The sequence below is a fragment of the Gossypium hirsutum genome, chromosome D09, assembly GCF_007990345.1.
Source record: "Gossypium hirsutum isolate 1008001.06 chromosome D09, Gossypium_hirsutum_v2.1, whole genome shotgun sequence".
NCBI classification, from domain to species: domain Eukaryota; kingdom Viridiplantae; phylum Streptophyta; class Magnoliopsida; order Malvales; family Malvaceae; genus Gossypium; species Gossypium hirsutum.
This window is the reverse complement of record NC_053445.1, coordinates 33,501,634-33,518,743: the sequence shown is the minus strand read 5'-3', so window position 1 is coordinate 33,518,743 and position 17,110 is coordinate 33,501,634. Positions and strand designations below refer to the sequence as shown.

Sequence of the window (17,110 nt, the reverse complement as noted above, 5' to 3'; positions counted from 1 at the left end):
TTCAATTTTTTTAAAGTGATAAAAAAATTAACAGTAGTATATATATTTATTTTTTTGAAAAAAACATGAAAGTAAACTAAAAAAATAAAAACACTCGAATTGCTTCCCAAAGCATTTATTTAGAGTCTAAGTTTGACTTCTCTTTTTAAGCTCACGGTTAAGGTGAATCTTGGAGCTGAAGCTCTTCTCTCTTGATATCAGTTTTACCACCAAAATAAAGTTTGAGACGAGTATTGTTTACCTTGATCGTGCCAAATTCAGAATCTGTTACCACAACTATACCGTATGAAAAAACGATTTTTACGACAAATGGGTTGGACCTATTTGACTTAAATTGTAAAGGAAAATTTTGTGGATCAGATTTGTCTAACATTACTTGATCCCCAACTTTGAATTGGTTCATTCTCTTTACATGCACATCATGGCGTTGCTTTGTTAATTCTTTTTGCTTTCTCGATTTCTCATCAATATTTGATCGTCATTCATCTATTTCGTTGAGCTGCACCATTCGCTCTTCACTTGTCCCTCGAGTTTTATCACTTTGAATAAAATATGGCTCAAACACGTTTTCATGAGGGGTTTCCTGTAAAGAACGTAGAGCCAGATGATTACTAAAACTAACAGACCAATTAGTATCATCTTGTTTACTAGGGACTCTTACAAAATTATGTACTTGCAAAGTACACTTTTCATCACCCATACAAAGCACAAGTTCATCAGTACCCACATCAATAACAGTTCTAGCAGTGGCAAGAAAAGGTTGGCCTAAGATCATAGGTACCTCAATATCCTCATCCATGTACTTTCAAAAGTACATCATCAATAATACCCCTAAGGTATCTAATTGGTCTATCTGCTATTTGAATACTTATCCTAGTAGGTTTGGGTTCCCTAAGTCCAAGTTGTTTGAATATTTTATAAGGCATGACATTTATACTAGCTCCCAAATCAACCAAAACACTTTTAACATTTAAACTACTAATGAGACACGGAATACTAAAACTCCTTGGATGTAACGCCTCGAATTTGGGCTAGATAGAAATAGGTCTTGAGCGTGGGATCACATAAAAATTCATGTGTGCAAGAAAATGGTATAAATGAATGTCTGCTTTAGTGGTTAAGTGATTTGGGTGTGTTTAGGAGTGTCTAAGAAGTCCTGGGATCAAACCTAAGCTTTAGCAAAATTTTAGTTTTCCCTCTTAAGTAAACCTTGACTCTAGACTGTAGACATTATAAATAAATATGGTAGATTTACATCACAAAAGAACTTGTGGCCTAGTGGTGGTGGCGTGACTTGGCTATTATGAAAGCTTGGGTTCGAATCTCATGGAACTACTGGATAAGGTTTGAATTGGTCAATGAGGAGAGAACCAGGGGATGTGGTTGGTAGTTGGGTGATTTGGAGGAGAATTAGGAGGAGGAAATCTAGGAATTCAAAATGGAATGCAAAAGGATATTTATTTTATTTCTTTGTGGTGAGAGAGGTGGAGTTTGGCTAAAACTCTACTGGATAAGGTTTGAATTGGTCAATGAGGAGAGAACCAGGGGATGTGGTTGGTAGTTGGGTGATTAGGAGGAGGAAATCTAGGAATTCAAAACTTAGAGAGTTGTAATTGATTAGGGAAGCTTGTGTATGCAAATTCGGCTAGGGGTCTCTTTTGTGGGATTTTCGACAATTTAAGAGCATTTTGGGATATTATTGTTGTGCCAGTTTCGAGTTTTGGGAGTTGTGTCAACTAGTCTTATTTTTTCTAAGTGCCAAATTTTCCTGCTTTCTGCTCTTTTGCGATTTCATGCTCTACTTTTGTGATCAAATTGCTTTTGGGCATTTTCGTTCCTTTATTTCTTGAAGTCGAACCTTGTCTCTCTACTCTCGATCTTAATCCTTCATTTGGCCGAACCCTTATCCCTCTTCTCTCACAATCAAAGTCGACTATATTATTTTTCTTTCCCTCTTTATTCACCTTTCATCTCCTCTCAATATATCTCTTTGTCTTGGCCGAACTTAACATCTCTCTTCTTCTATTATTTTTATTTTGTTTCCTCTATTATTTTACAAGTCAATTCTCCTCCTCTCTTGTCCCTTGAACTCCATTACTAAGTCGAATACTTCTTGGTATTTTGGTTTCGATTTTACAAGACTTCAGAGAAACCAATTGGCATTTGTATGCCCCTTCAGTTGTCGAGATCCTGTCTCTCAATATTTTCGACACCTTGTTTTTGGGTATAGGCCAATTACTCTTAGATTCTGAAAGTATTATGTATAAGGTTTTGGGCTACATTTTAAGCAATTCTATCTATCTATCTGACGTGTGTGCAGTTAAGTGCCAGGATACGTGTGGTTGATTCTTGCCACGATCTAAGTATGTCTGGCCATACTCCGTTCGGTCAAGGTAAGCAAGAGTATTGTTTAGGGATTAGATGAATGTGAACACTGTTAAGTAAGAGACTAACTGAAGGTTCAAATCAATGTAGGTTGGTGCCAAGAGGTGTTTCGCTAGCTTCCGTGAAAAAGGTGTGTAATCACACTGTCTCTTCTATGAACAGATAAAAGCCGAAAAGCTGAAAATACGGTGACTGAGGACACATGGGCATACGAACACTCGTGTGGTGAGTCGAGCTAAAGAATATGGGTGTTAGACTGTTGAGGTTGCCACGAACATTCCCGTGCTCTTGGGCCGTTATGGGCCTCATTGGGCTGAAATGGGTCGTGTGAGCCCAATAGGCTCGTGGTCCCCACATGGACAAAATCCACGTTAAGTGGCAAGTACTGGATTGGGAAATGTAGTTCGCATAGTCGTAATTAAATTTGGGTCAAATAGGCCATACGAACGTGTAGGCCCATTGAAGCCGAATTCGGGCCTTGGGCCCATTTATACTATTATGACCATTTAGGTTATCTGTGTTGCTTGAGGCAACTGTAGACCTTCGAGAAGGTTGTTAAATAACCATAATGCCTTTGGAGGGTAAATGACTATTTTACCCATTGAGGGTAACTGACTAATTTGTGCTATGGTTTGATTAACTTAACTATGAATGATATGACTGATTCTGAGCATGGCATACTGCATACATGACATACTGCATGGGGTTGGGATCTTGTATTGAGGAAGTGATTGATATGTGAGGGTCACACGGGTCGTACGAGACCACTGTGGACCCACTGATGGCTTTAAGCCGATTATGTGATTGGCAGCTCTGCTGCAATATTGGTTAGTGCTGCAACCGGTGCTACATAAGGAGTGTAGGGATGGGTGGGTCCATTTAATCCCCACAGGAGTGTAGGACTGGACAGAAGATGGAGTGCAGGGTTGGTATGGGTATTTAGGCATTGCATATACTGATTCTGATATTATGATGGGCTTAGGCCCAAATATATGTGTTATGTGCCATTTGTTATGGGCTCAGACCCAACCGAGGCTGATGGGGGCTAAGGCCCAATTACTACCGTTACTGTAATGGGCTAAGGCCTACACTGATACAGTTACTGTTTAAGGGCTCAGGCCTTGAATGATTCTGAATCTGTTTCTGTATACTGATTGTTTCTTTAATAAGGGGATTACACACTGAGTTTTCGTAAACTCACCCTGTTTTTAACCTTTTAGGTGATCCCCAGCATTAGGCGGTTCGGAGCTGCGAGGGACTCGGAGAGGGCCACACAACTGCACATGTTTTATTCTGTTTTGCTCATTTACATAAGCAATTTGATTTTGATTCTGGTTGTACTAAGGCCTCTATAATTTCTGGATTTTAATTTTGGGATTTGAGGTGATTGTGATTTATATCTGCTAGAAGTAGAATGCAGTTTTCCAAAACAATAATTGTTTTCTAACACTACGTTTCCGTACCTTAATTTTTAAATATCGCGTTTTCGTAAATCATTTGCTTTAAATTAAGCTTCCGCAACAATAAGGTTTAGAAGGTAATAACTTTTTATTAAAACTCAATTGAAAATAAACAAACGCAAATTGAGGTTTTATACAAATTTTAAATGGCAAGAAGTTTGAAATTTCGAGAAGGGTTTTTAATGAAAACATGATTTTTGAAAAACACCTTAAAGTGACACGCCAGATTTGGGCCTAACTTTTAGGTCGGGTTTGAGGTGTTATATTGGATCGTTATGTTCGTTGGTAGTTTGTTTGGGAGAATGGTCGAGCAAACTACATTGAGTTCCACAGTCGACAAGTCGTCTAACTTCTTTTTCTTTGTTAACAGCTTTTTTAAAAATTTTATGTATTTTGGCATCTACGAAATGGCTTCAACAAAAGGAAATTTAATATGATGTTTTTTAAAAGTTTAAGAAATTTACCATATTGTTCATTTGTGCAGTCTCTCTTAAATGCTGCCAAATATGCAATTCGTGGTTTGTATTCGCTAATTATCTTTTTATGCTCTTTCTAACCCTCCTCAACCTCATCACTTTTCACGATAGCTCTAGCTTCGACTTCTTTTCAAGCTCGACTAACCCTTCCACATTTCTAACAATGATTGCGTGGATTTGCTCCCTTAGGTTAGTTTCAGTGTTGGTAGGTAAGCTCCGTTGTGGTATTTCCAAAATAAGTTTGGCAAGTTATCCAATTTGATTTTCTCGTCCATGAATCAATGCTTGTTAATTTTTCAATGTTGTTTCAGTGTTTTGAAATCGAGTTTTTGAAACCAAAATAAATTTAGTTAACATCTCCTCAAGGTTCAATTTCTTCTATTACTGATAAGGTTGTTGAAAACCTGGAAAAAGTTGTGACCTTTGATTTCCTTGACCACCCCAAGAGAAATTTGGATGGTTCCTCCAACTTGCATTATAAGTATAAGGGTTATTTTGAAGTGTAGAATTATTACCCAGAAAGTTGACTTGCTTATACTCCATGTTAGACTTGAAGGTTAAATATTCTGGATTAATCATCTTCACTACATTGGCATCATATTGCATCACTGAATTTACCTGCTTAGAAAATTCAAAGCATCAAATTTTTTATTCAGTGCTTCTACTTTGCTTGCCAACATAGCAACTGCATCTATATTTAAAACATCGGATGCTTTCATCGATTTTGTTCTTATGAGTTGTCACTGATAATTATTCAGTGTTATTTCTTCAATAAACTCTTGGGCTTCCTTAGGTGTTTTATTATTCAGTGTTCCACCAGCTGCTACATCAATTAATTGTCTAGTTGAGAGATTCAAACCATTGTAGAATGTTTGAACTTGCAACCACAAAGGTAACCCATGATAAGAAAAACTTCTCAAAAGATCTTTAAATCTCTCCCATGCATCATATAATGTCTCCATATCAATTGAACAAAGGAAGAGATGTTGTTTCTTAACTTAGTTATTTTGGCCAGTGGGAAGTACTTCAACATAAACTTTTCAGTCATTTGATCCCAAGCTGTGATAGAACCTCGTGAAAGTGAATTCAACCACTATTTTGCCTTACTCCTCAAAGAAAATGGGAATAATCGTAAGCGTATGGCATCGTCAGTAACGCCATTGATCTTGAAAGTGTCATAAATCTCTAGAAAGTTAGCCAAATGAGTATTTGGATCTTCATATTGCAAACCATCAAACTGAACATACTGTTTTACCATCTAAATTGTGTTTTGCTTTAGCTTAAAATTATTTGCATTAATGGTGGCTCTCATAATACTCTATTCAACCTCAATCAGTGTAGGCTTAGCATAATCATACATAGGCCAAAGGGCAGGACGTGCAGGAGGTAGCTGATTATTTTGATTATCACCCATGTCCACAGTAATATCCTTTTCCTCTTAATCGTCTACTATATTCTGTTGACTTTGCCTTACTTCTTTAACCTCTCTACAATTTATGTGAGCAGTTTTTTCAATCTTATTGTAAAAAAGTAATGGACCAACGGGTTTCCTCTAGTCATAGACCAATATAACCTACCAGAAGCAAACAAACAAAAAATTAAAATATAAAAATTAAATTAAAAATAAAAATATTAAATTAAAAATTAAAAATGGCTAAATTAGTAGAAATAAAGTTTTCCTAATATTTTAGTCCCCGACAATGACGTCAAAAACTTGACGTCCACAAAACCAACTAAAACTTTAACAAAGGAAAGTGTACCTATCAATTAATAGTATAGCTACGATGAGCATATATATCGTTCCCACGAAGACTAAAAGTACTATTAATTACCGTCTTTCTATTATTTAACCGATGAATAGGAGTGATTGATTAAAACTAAAATTAACTAAATTAATTAACTAGATAACACAACAAAGAACAAAGCAGGAAAACAAACGATTAACAACCAAGAAGCAGAACAATATCCAGGAAGAATCCACCTAGATTTCATCTGTCATTATTAATCTGAATTAAATAATTTCTTCATTTAGTATCTTGATCAGAAAAAATCCCTAAATTATGCTAATATCTCTTTTCAAAACTAAGAGCAACTGGCTCTAGGTTGATTAATTGAAATTTCTTTCTAATTAAAACCCCTATTATCGCATTAACTTGATCTATGGATCCCCTTTATTATATTTTACTCTAATCCGATAGATTTATGGCGTCTTATTTTTAGGATTGCATGCAACTCCATTCAATTACGCTAGATCTACTCTTAAATAGGGTCTATTTCTCCTCTAATTTAAGCACATTAAACATGGATTAATAACCTAAAAATATTAAATTAAGAATTAAGAACACATAATTGAGAATAAGATTCAAAGTATTTATTACGTAAAACATAAATCAAAAGACAAAATACAAAATACATTCTAGGGTTCATCTCCCTAGGTATTTAGAAATCATAACCACAAGAAATAAGGAACTCATAATAAACTTCAAAGAAATCAAAAGGAGATCTTTAATCTTGATGGAAATCTACTTTAGAGTCAGATTCAATGGTGTTTTCCGATTTATTTTCTTGTATATTCTATGACGACTTGCTCCCCTCTTTTTATATTTGTCATATATAGGTTTTAAAATGCCGGAAGAATCTAAAAATTACGTTTTTCACGTGCTTGGAGTGTGATTTGCAAAATCCACACGGTCTAGCACATGGCTTTGGGTCCAGCCCATGTGGCTCCTGAAACTTGCTCCGATTTTCCGATTTTCACTCATTTTTCACTCATTTTACTCCCAAATGTCTAGAAATATAAATTTAAAGGATTAGGAGCATAAAATTCACCATTTTAAATCAAATAATCATCCAAAAACACATTAAGAATGAGACTAAAAATATATTACTTTTTGGCATTTATCAATTTCCTTTTAATAACTAAAATTGTTTATTTGTTAGAAAAACTGCTAAAACAACATAAAATCACTACAACAAAATAGACTTTTAGCGGCCTTTTTTGGGCCTATAGCGGTGTAGACAACGCTAAAGAACAAAATGTAAAAAAACGTCGCTAAAGAACATGACCTTTAGCGACGCTTTACCCAAAAATGCCGCTAAAGACATGATCTTTAGCGCGCTTTTATCACAAATGCCGCTAAAAGCATGACCTTTAGCGACGCTTTTATCGAAAACGCTACTAAAAGTTCCGTTCTTTAGTGACGTTTTTGAAAAAGCAACACTAAAAATATTTTTATTAAATGAATTTTTAGAATAACAAATAGAATGGTCAAATTTTATTTTAAATGTATTACTTTTCATTAACAATAAAAGTAAAATAAATTATAGTAATAAATTTCAACATTCACCTATAATATGGCAACAAATTTACACTTTAACCTTATTTTAAATTGATTATATTATTTAATTAATTATAGATCATTAGTATATAAAATAATGTATATAGCATATAATGTTAAAATAAACAATTAAATTTCCTAACAATAAATAAATAAATAAATTTCATTATACGGGAAAAGAACATATATTCTTTTCATTAATATATAACAAAAATCAGTACTACAATACACAGTTATTATACATACGCTTCCCTTTTCTTGCAGCGTTGAATTGATTGAACTCTACGAGTATCTATTACTGACAGGTGACAAAATTTTGGCTACATATTTAATTTCTCAATGCCATCCTTATTTTTAGTCTAATAATAAAAACAACAGCACCTTAATTTTCCGTAGTGGTGAAACAACAAAAGAAAACTTTACTTTATCACTCCATGTGTACCGCTTAGCAAGCTCTTGTTTTTTCAAAACTGGAGGCTACCCATCAAAAACATAGCTGAAAGAAAATACCACAAGCATTAGCAAATAAAGGGCCTTTGGGATGTGGTACCGTATAGGCAGCATAAGGAAGAAAGTATCTGTGTTAAAATGACTGACTAATTAACTTCTAAGGAAAATGAAAAGAAAAGAAAAAGAAATACATTACACAGGTTTAAGCCCAGCTTCAAGAAGCCGAATTGTCCGAGTAAACATGCTTTTGCAAATGACTAAGGATTAGGCTAGCAGAACCCATGTAAACATTTTATGAACCAAATAATGAAAATGTAATTGAAAAGGTAAAAAAATAAAATAAGAATTAGCTAACGATAGTTCTTTAAGATAAAAATGAATTAATGAATGAAGGGAAAAATATATTAAAAACCTGGTAACTTCACCGGCTTCATTGGTGAGCATTTCAGTCCCTATACGACCCACCACAATCTACAATCAACCCAAAATTTAAAAAAAAAACATTAGTAGTTAGCCTTAGCTCTCAAATGGATATAAAAGAGAGAACTTTCATTTTTTTTCTTTTCGAGGGAACAATATACAAACAAGAAATTGGTAAATGCTCATGCTAGCGTCGATGGCAATCTTGCGTTATATTATTTAAAAAGATAACTACAATTGTGTAGCAACTTATGCTTGGTGGTTTACATAGTCTAGAAATTGCTTTTATATTATTATAATATAACTGAAATTCAGAAAGTTACTTTTTATTGGAAAAAAGTCTGAAAATAAACAATTAGTCTAGTTCTTCATTCGTACGAAAAATTACTTCAACAACAATGTTCAAGAGGAGCATCCATGCACGCAAATGACCATTTTTGTGTGTGTGAGAGAGATAGAGGAAACGCAAATAGGTAAATACTATCTTGTGATTCTGCCAAATATGACAAGAAACAGAACTAACCTGAAAGTGCAGTTTTGTCGTCTGTTTCTAACCCAAGTTCCTGCACCAAAAAAAAATGAAATTCATTCCAATTTCTACGGAGGAAAGGTTGGAATAAAGAATAGAGACAAGAGTTCAAAAAAAATAAAATGATTATATGGGGGCATATTAGGCTATATTTAAAGATAAATTGGTAAAAGCATTAGCACCACCTAAGAAGAACATAAATAATAATAATAACATATTGGAATAAAAATACCTTCTTTATTGCCTTAAGCTGCTCATTCAACAAGTATCGGCATTGCTCACCACTTATCTTTTCCTCGATTGCTTTCGCAATTGATTCCTAAAAATATGCTTCAAATGATTTAGACCTACTCAAATCAAACAAGAATAAAAATGTTTAAATAACGTAGAGGTGCAAGGGGATTCAATGGCATCAAGTACCTGAATCTTGCTGATTTCCATTTCGTTTTTTACTAATTCCAGTGTAAGTTGCAACCGCTTATGCACCTAATGAAAACAGTACAGAACAGTTTAACGAGAAAAAAGATAATTACTCCAATCTCCAAATATATAAAATCAAACAAACAGGTTAATGCCTATTCCAGGATAATTCACATAATAGATGTTTGAGAGTTGTGATATCCTCAAATATAAAACCAACTAAACCAGAAAAAAGATCTCAAAAAAATCAGTAATCAATAGTACATTGTATCCAGTGCACTTACATCCAACTGTTCAAGAACTTGCTGGCATTGCAATTTGTTTGCAGCAGATATTGCAGCTCCAAAATCTGCTAACCTTGGAAAATTGAAATCACCTATATGCTGCAAAACATTGAGAAGGCAAAAAAGAAGAAACATTTCATAATTAAGTCGCTAAAGTTAATTGAACAACCCAACAAATAGATTTTGATAGTGATATGATGTACATATAACTCATTAGAAGCAGGAAAAAGTGCTGCTGAAGACTTTGCGCTTGCATTGTCTTCATTCTCTGCCAGAATTACAGTCAAAATACAAGTATTATCATCTAAAGCCTTTTTTAACAATACTAAAAATGAGCTACTGGTCTAACGTACATGCCCACTAACTGGAAAACCTCAGAAGCGGGAATAGTAGGTTTTGTGATTTCATTGCTGTATGGTAAGCAATGTTAATAACTTTCTTTCTCTCAGCTGAACATTAGAAGAGTTACACTCAAAGGAAAATATCCATTCAACATAGAATTTTTAAGCCAAACTAACCTTGCTAAAGTTTGTGAAGTCCCTTTCAAAGTAGACTTGGTTTCTGAGGATAAGTGCCAAGAAAGAGTTTTTGATGCAGGAGTATCTATACTTGAAAAACATTTAATCAGTACCATGATATTTACCTTCTTCCTTCAAGAAAGTATATCACAACAATGCAGAAAACAACTAACATAGAAGAGTTCCTACTTGCTAAGAAACACTATACCTGAAGGCTGAAGACAAGATTTAGCATGGAGATAATTTTGCCTAGGATCTGTCTGTAACTGGGGGCTAAAATGTACCTTCTTGCTTGTGTCACGGGCCAAAGTGCAAAGCCCGTGACCATGGCACAAGAAGTGCCCCATGGAGGTCTATCGATTAGATTTTAGCCCACGAAAACTGGCCCGATTCAGAGAACTATTGAAGAAGCCTGTCAGATTGAAGCCTGGTTGGCCCGATGATGAAGACATGGCAACTTAGGCTAATTTTAGTAACTAATCATAGAAGATAGAGAGAATCATATCTTGTAAAGATTAGATTAGATTTGATATGGCAAATCTTGTAAATCCCTAAAATCAAGGGATATAGTGAATCTCATCCATCGATGTAAATGTATCTTAACCGTCGATTTTGGGGGAGCTCAACTATAAATAGAGAGCCTCCCCCTCATTTGTACTCATCCATTATAAGCTGAATTCTTAAGAGTAATAGAATTCTTGAGCATTTACTCAAACACTTTGTGTGCATTCTTTCTTTGGCTTTCTGTTGTTCTTTTGTAGCTTCTTTTGGCACAATCGCTTCCGCTATACAAATTGGTGGCTTAGACGAGTTCTAAAGAATCCTCACTTTTGGGTGTAAAGGCTGACTTAGGTGAGTTTGGGATGAACGAATCGCCTAAGGCCGCACGGATTGCGAGACGAAAGGTCTAGCCCCTAGACAAGTGGTATCCGAGCCAAGTTTTGAACCAAGTGATATTCGAGTTGGTTCGAAGGCACTGTTGGGATGTCAAAAGAAGTCGTTGGTCAGAGTGAGCCAATGGAGACCCGTGGGAGGGCTAGAAAAGCCAGTCGCTCGAGGGAAATGCTGATAGCTTTGGAAAACCGAGTGGTCAATCTTGAGGAGTCCGTAGGGAACGTGAAAGAGACGCTTGAATTGGTCGAAGGACGCACGGATGGGTTTGACTCAATGGAAGAGCAACTCAGAGATTTTGTGTTGGATTCTCTCGATGCAAATGGGGAAAAGATGAAGGAATTACTCGAGTCCACTGTGGAAAAGTTGGCAGAGAGGGATGAGAATCTCGAGGATATGGTGTTAGCCGTGAAGAAAGAAATAGAGGAGCTCAAAGGGGAGCTCACGATTTACAAAGTCGCTTTGAGTAATGGGATGTTGACTTCAAGGCTAAAGCAACAAGCAATGGATGTTCCCAAACCAAAGAAGTTTAAGGGTGCACGATCCGCAAGGGATGTGGACAACTTTTTGTGGGAAATGGAGCAATACTTCTGAGCGATGGGCATCAAGGATGATGCCTTTAAGGTAAACACTGCTTCAATCTATTCTACTGATGTAGCTCTCTTGTGGTGACGTCGTAGGTCCACAGATGAGAAACGTAGTGGGAACACAAAGGAGTTCCAAAGAAAGTTGAAGAAGCAGTTTTACCCTCAGTTTGCCGAGAAGGAGGCTCGAGCAAAGTTACGTCGTCTCATGCAACAAGGCACTGTTCGGGAGTATGTTTGGGAATTTAGCAAGTTGATGCTTCAAATCTCTGACTTGAGTGAGAAAGAAGCGTTCTATTGGTTCGAGGATGGGTTAAAGTCGTGGGCAAAGCATGAGTTGCGAAGGCAAGGGATCATTGAACTTACTATAGCCATGGCAGAAGCAGAGTCCTTTGTTGAGCTTGATCCAGCGAGAGACAAGCTTGAGGCATCTAAGCCCAATGGAAAGGGCAATGGTGAGAGAAACCATGAAGAAGATGATGAGGGACATAGCGATGATGGCAACGGTACCGATAGCACAAGTGGATTCGACAACCCAAGGGACAAGAGGAAGAAGATAAAATGCTTCTTTTGTCAAGGACCACACATGGCGCGAAAATGTCTAAATAAAGTGATGATTTCGGCAATCAAAAAGAAAGATGAGCCGAAGGAAGAGGCAAAGCCTACCGAGGGAAAGATATCGAGAGTCAATTTGATAGTGCTCATTCCTGGGAAGAGGAATGGTGGCAAAGGGTTGATGTTTGTAGACATCAACATTGCGGGTCAGAAGCAGAGTGCTCTTATTGATACGGGAGCATTGGACTTGTTCATGTCGGAAAAGGCTGCGAAAAAGCTTGATCTATCGATTAGGAAATCGAATAAGAAGATCAAGATAGCAACTTCCGAGAAAGCCCCAACTGTGGGAGTAGTTCGTGATGTGGAACTACAAATCGGCAAATGGAAGAGCAAGGAAGATTTCGAGGTAATCCAATTGGATGATTACAATTATGTACTTGGCTTAAACTTCCTTGACAGGATTCAGGCAACTCTGCAACCATGGGCCGATCAAATCCATATTGTCACCGGGCAGTCAACAAAAATGGTTGTGCCGGTGCATCGAGATATTAAGGTTGGGACCAAGGTGTTATCGTCAATCCAACTAGTCGAAGATGTTTCGTATGAGAGAAACATTAATTCGTCAGAACAGAAAGCTACGAAAGCCCTTTCGGAAGTGTTAGTGGCGCAAGGGACCGATATGAAGCCTGCGGATTTGACTGTGGAGCCAACACCTTTGGGAAAGGTGGGTTGTGCATCGAGCTTCGAGGGAAAAGGAGCGATGCAAAAAAGTCGAGGTGAGTAAATGCTACGAGTAAGGTGCATTGCAAACACTCTGATAGTGTTTTGAATTCTGACTTGTTAGCTTGGCAAGATCGTAGGGGCCCTTTCAAAGTTCATAAGCAATGAGGCAAAGGGACTATGGGTGGTACGAGGCCAAGATGTGAGAATTCAGGGAATTCCAGTGGGAACAAGTCAAAATTGGGGCAAGTTAAAGCAGAGACTTCTTGCCAACAGAATGTACCAACGAGTGCAACGGTTCAAGATAAGAGGCAACGGAAGCCAAGGCATAGGTTCCGAAGGAAGGGACAACCCGATTGCAAGACAAGTCGGGAAGAAGCCGAGGCAACGAGGAAGCTTCAAGGTGAATCAAGTCAGTGTCATCCAGAAGTTACAACTAGGGCGTTACGAGAATGGGTGGGGGAGAATGTCACGGGCCAAAGTGCAAAGCCCTTGACCATGGCACAAGAAGCGCCCCATGGAGGTCTATCGATTAGATTTTGGCCCACGAGAACTGGCCCAATTCAGAGAACTATTGAAGAAGCCTGTCAGATTGAAGCCTGATTGGCCCGATGATGAAGACATGGCAACTTAGGCTAATTTTAGTAACTAATCTTAGAAGATAGAGAGAATCATATCTTGTAAAGATTAGATTAGATTTGATATGGCAAATCTTGTAAATCCCTAAAATCAAGGGATATAGTGAATCTCGTCCGTCGATGTAAATGTATCTTGACCGTCGGTTTTGGGGGAGCTCAACTATAAATAGAGAGCCTCCCCTCATTTGTACTCATCCATTGTAAGCTGAATTCTTAAGAGTAATAGAATTCTTGAGCATTCACTCAAACACTTTGTGTGCATTCTTTCTTTGGCTTTCTGTTGTTCTTTTGTAGCTTCTTTTGGCACAATCGCTTCCGCTATACAAATTGGTGGCTTGGAGGAGTTCTAAAGAATCCTCACTTTTGGGCGTAAAGGCTGACTTAGGCGAGTTTAGGACGAACGGATTGCCTAAGGCCGCACGGATTGCGAGACGAAAGGTCTAGCCCCGTGACACTTGCATGAACATTATAGAAGCAAGCCAGTGCTTGTGGTAATCGATCAAGTTCTGAAATCAATTATGGTATTGCTTGCATGAACATGTGAGGTTGTTAAACAAACAATGAAGGAACTAAGCAAGTATTTAAGTAAAATAGGTAACCTTACATCTATTTCTGCTCATTATGGAGATACGACTTTTCGCAGTACTCAGCAGCTGAATAAAGTTAAGGCCTTAAGTTATTGAGCTCCCATAAAATCAAAGGGTCAACTAATTAATTAGTATAACAATGAAATGCTGGGAAGCTCAAAAACTCATGAAGACAAATTTTTACATCAACAAGGAGAACAAGTTAAACGCAAGGAGGACAATTTTTTACATCAACAAGGAGAACAAGTTTCAGGAAAACATAAATCAAACAAATACTTGTTAAAACAAAAAAAGCTAAACGCAACCACAATTCACTTCAAAGAGTTCAAACAAATTTCATGCCCTCCAAGCCAATAGAAGAAATAACCCACGTTGCTTAATAAAACCTCCATGTTGTTTATAACAATTTTACTTCAAAATAAAAGTGTTCAATAGGTATAACAGACAAGAAGACATAGTCCAGACTAAGGAGAAAATATATCAGCACTAAAGATGAAATAAAAGACCTCCCTAAAATCCACCGAAATAGGAGAAAGGAAAATGAAAGAAAATCTCCTAGAAAGCACCCAAAATAGCTCACTAAACCCAAGAACCAAAAATAAATTATGAGATCCAAAATCGACAGGGGTGAAAGGATAAATTATGAGATCCAAAAATAAATTATGAGATCAAAAATAAACATGTATCCGCACAAAACTGAGAACATATAGATAAACCATCTACAGCACAATAAATGGTTACAAGTTACAGACAGTACGTAACATCAGTTCTGATGAAGTAAACAAAAGAGAAATTTAACATTGAAATAGGCACCATCCCTCTATGTCCTAACACAAACAAATAAGAATATCCCACCCCATGCTGGTGACCTCTCACCTTCAAACTCTCCTGTGACGATCTTAGGACATCTTATTCTCCCTGATGCATTTTACTCACTAATCTCTACTTCTCCATTCACCCAGGTACTCACACACAAGCAAGAACTCTGTAGAAAGCAAATATCTCATCCAAGTGGTCTTATACAATAGCACAAGTTCACCAACTTAAGCACGGGAGAGAATTACAACATGAATTTGATTACTCCAGAATGAAAATGTGACATGGCAGTCATCCAGCAGATGCTTTATTGATACTATTACCCTCAGTCTAGCTGCAAGTTCCTATGTAATATCAAGATTTCAAGGCCTAAAACTTTACAGCAATGGAAAAGGAAGGTGAACATACTGGATGAGTTCTGACTGGGAAGGTGCATCATCCAACAGACGCTTTATTGATACTATTGCCCTCAGTCTAGCTGCAAGTTCCTATGACCCAAATATACATAATTGTTAGTAACTATTGATATACTTAAAAGCGATTAATTCCATGAAAAGTTAAGTTACTTTACCCTCTTTGCTGTATTAAGCTTCTACAATGATTCATTTAAAGAACCATCTAAACCACGAGAAAGCATCTTGCTGTCAGATCCAGCTGCTATTTTTTCCTCTAAATCACTAACCTCAACTTCCAGTGAAGAACGTTTTGCATCAAAATCACACCGAATTTCAAATTCTTGTCTTTCTAGTAACTGGAAAAACCCCACATGAAAGAACAATGTTGTGGAGAGTAATGATGTGCGTAAGTGAGAGTTTTTATGGCAGAATCAAACAACCCTAAGTATGAAAATTGGTGCTGAACAGAAAATTAATTGAAAAGTGAGGGGGTTTAAAGAAAAATATGATTTACCTAGAGCTTGCAAATTCAAAGAGCTTGCCTCTAGGAGAGAAGATGATTAAAGCAACTTCAGCATAACAAAGAACTGATAGTTCAAAACCTTTCTTTAGTAGCCCACTTCGTCACTTTGAGAATGTAACTTGCCTGCTCGTATCGTTCTCTATGCGCCTCATTTGTGTTTTTCCCCTCACCATGATGAGGATCTTCGTACCTTCAAAGCCAACAAAACATATATATATATGAAATACCAAACAGGCATTAAAACAAACACATGGAAAACATAAGAATATAAATGAACAAAAAAAGAAAAACAGTTATAAAAGAAGCAAATTATAAAACCCAGAAAACCCTTTTTTCTTTACATGGATTTGTAAGAAGAAACTGTTATAAAACAATCAAAAGAACAAAAACCCAGAGAGCTAAAAATGAAGAAAAATATCCAGAAATGCAAAAACTAGAATTTTTTTTATGGTGATTGACAGTAGAGGATCTTGCAGCCATTTCTCATCTCTTTATTCCTACAACAAACAAACCGCTGCTGGGGTTCCCTTGAAGGCTGAGTCGGTGAATGAGTCAACTTGTTCAAGAGTCAGAATTAACAACCTTAAATCCTAAACTATATGAGAAGAGAATCGACCGAGGATGGGCCTCTCCGCTGGGCTTGCTTGGATTTAGCTTCTTTGGGAGGCATTGCTTTAGGGTTTCGAAAAGAGCTGAGGGGGTAACAGTGTGCTGAGGTGATTATTTTTAGAGGGAAAAATTAAGTGTTTCAGGGGGAAATTTAGGGATAAAACGGCTCCAATTTTTTAAAGTAAAATGATTTTTTGTAAAAACGCCACTATGAGCACCGCAAAATATTATTTCATTTTGATCAATACGACGCCGTTCTGCTTTGCTAAAAATCCTTTATTTTGTCTGTTAAAAATTATTAGTTAAATGATTTTATAAAACATTTATTATTACTATTTTTTATAAATTGGATTTTTATAAATAAAAAAAACCATTTGATATATTACACCCTCACAGTCTAACAGCTCACTTGCATATCATTATCTTGAGAAAAAGATGTTTGAACCCTTTCTACTAGGGCATGGAGTACAAAATTATTAGAGTTTGGTGCCCACTCCACATCGTTTTAGGAA

At 36.7% G+C, this 17,110-nt stretch overlaps 1 protein-coding gene and 1 non-coding gene across 29 annotated transcripts; one reads left to right on the top strand and one right to left on the bottom strand.

Annotated features, from left to right (window-relative positions):
- The first annotated feature begins 5,215 nt into the window (after positions 1-5,215).
- On the top strand, positions 5,216-5,321 carry LOC121221528 (small nucleolar RNA R71). Its single transcript, XR_005918919.1, has one exon. It is a non-coding gene; the product is annotated as a small nucleolar RNA R71 (small nucleolar RNA).
- Positions 5,322-7,828: 2,507 nt separating this feature from the next.
- Positions 7,829-16,732, bottom strand: LOC107891805 (lon protease homolog, mitochondrial). Of its 28 annotated transcripts, none has more exons than XM_016816721.2 (10): positions 16,572-16,732; positions 15,981-16,179; positions 15,643-15,822; positions 15,480-15,559; positions 9,966-10,030; positions 9,763-9,861; positions 9,479-9,544; positions 9,291-9,377; positions 9,053-9,092; positions 7,829-8,580 (listed from the first exon to the last, which is right to left on the bottom strand). In XM_016816721.2, the coding sequence occupies exons 4-10, from the start codon at positions 15,508-15,510 to the stop codon at positions 8,555-8,557; spliced, it is 414 nt and encodes a 137-aa protein (XP_016672210.1). In that variant the 5' UTR covers positions 15,511-15,559; positions 15,643-15,822; positions 15,981-16,179; positions 16,572-16,732; the 3' UTR covers positions 7,829-8,554. The 28 variants fall into 28 exon arrangements, 22 of the variants coding, with proteins under 22 accessions (XP_016672210.1, XP_016672212.1, XP_040956305.1 ...); XM_016816723.2 differs by having other exon boundaries at positions 7,829-8,155; positions 8,522-8,580; positions 15,981-16,721; XM_041100371.1 differs by adding exons at positions 10,116-10,172; positions 10,281-10,365 and having other exon boundaries at positions 9,763-10,030; positions 15,132-15,559; positions 15,981-16,718.
- Positions 16,733-17,110: the final 378 nt, after the last annotated feature.

Excerpts from the sequence above, each read along its gene's own strand:
- LOC107891805 (XM_041100367.1), bottom strand. The coding sequence starts at position 10,382 with ATGTTTTTCAAGTATAGATACTCCTGCATCAAAAACTCTTTCTTGGCA. Across the intron at positions 9,862-10,280 it reads ACTTCACAAACTTTAGCAAG|CATATAGGTGATTTCAATTT; the intron begins GTTAGTTTGGCT and ends AATGTTTTGCAG. Across the intron at positions 9,545-9,762 it reads AAGTTCTTGAACAGTTGGAT|GTGCATAAGCGGTTGCAACT; the intron begins GTAAGTGCACTG and ends TGTTTTCATTAG.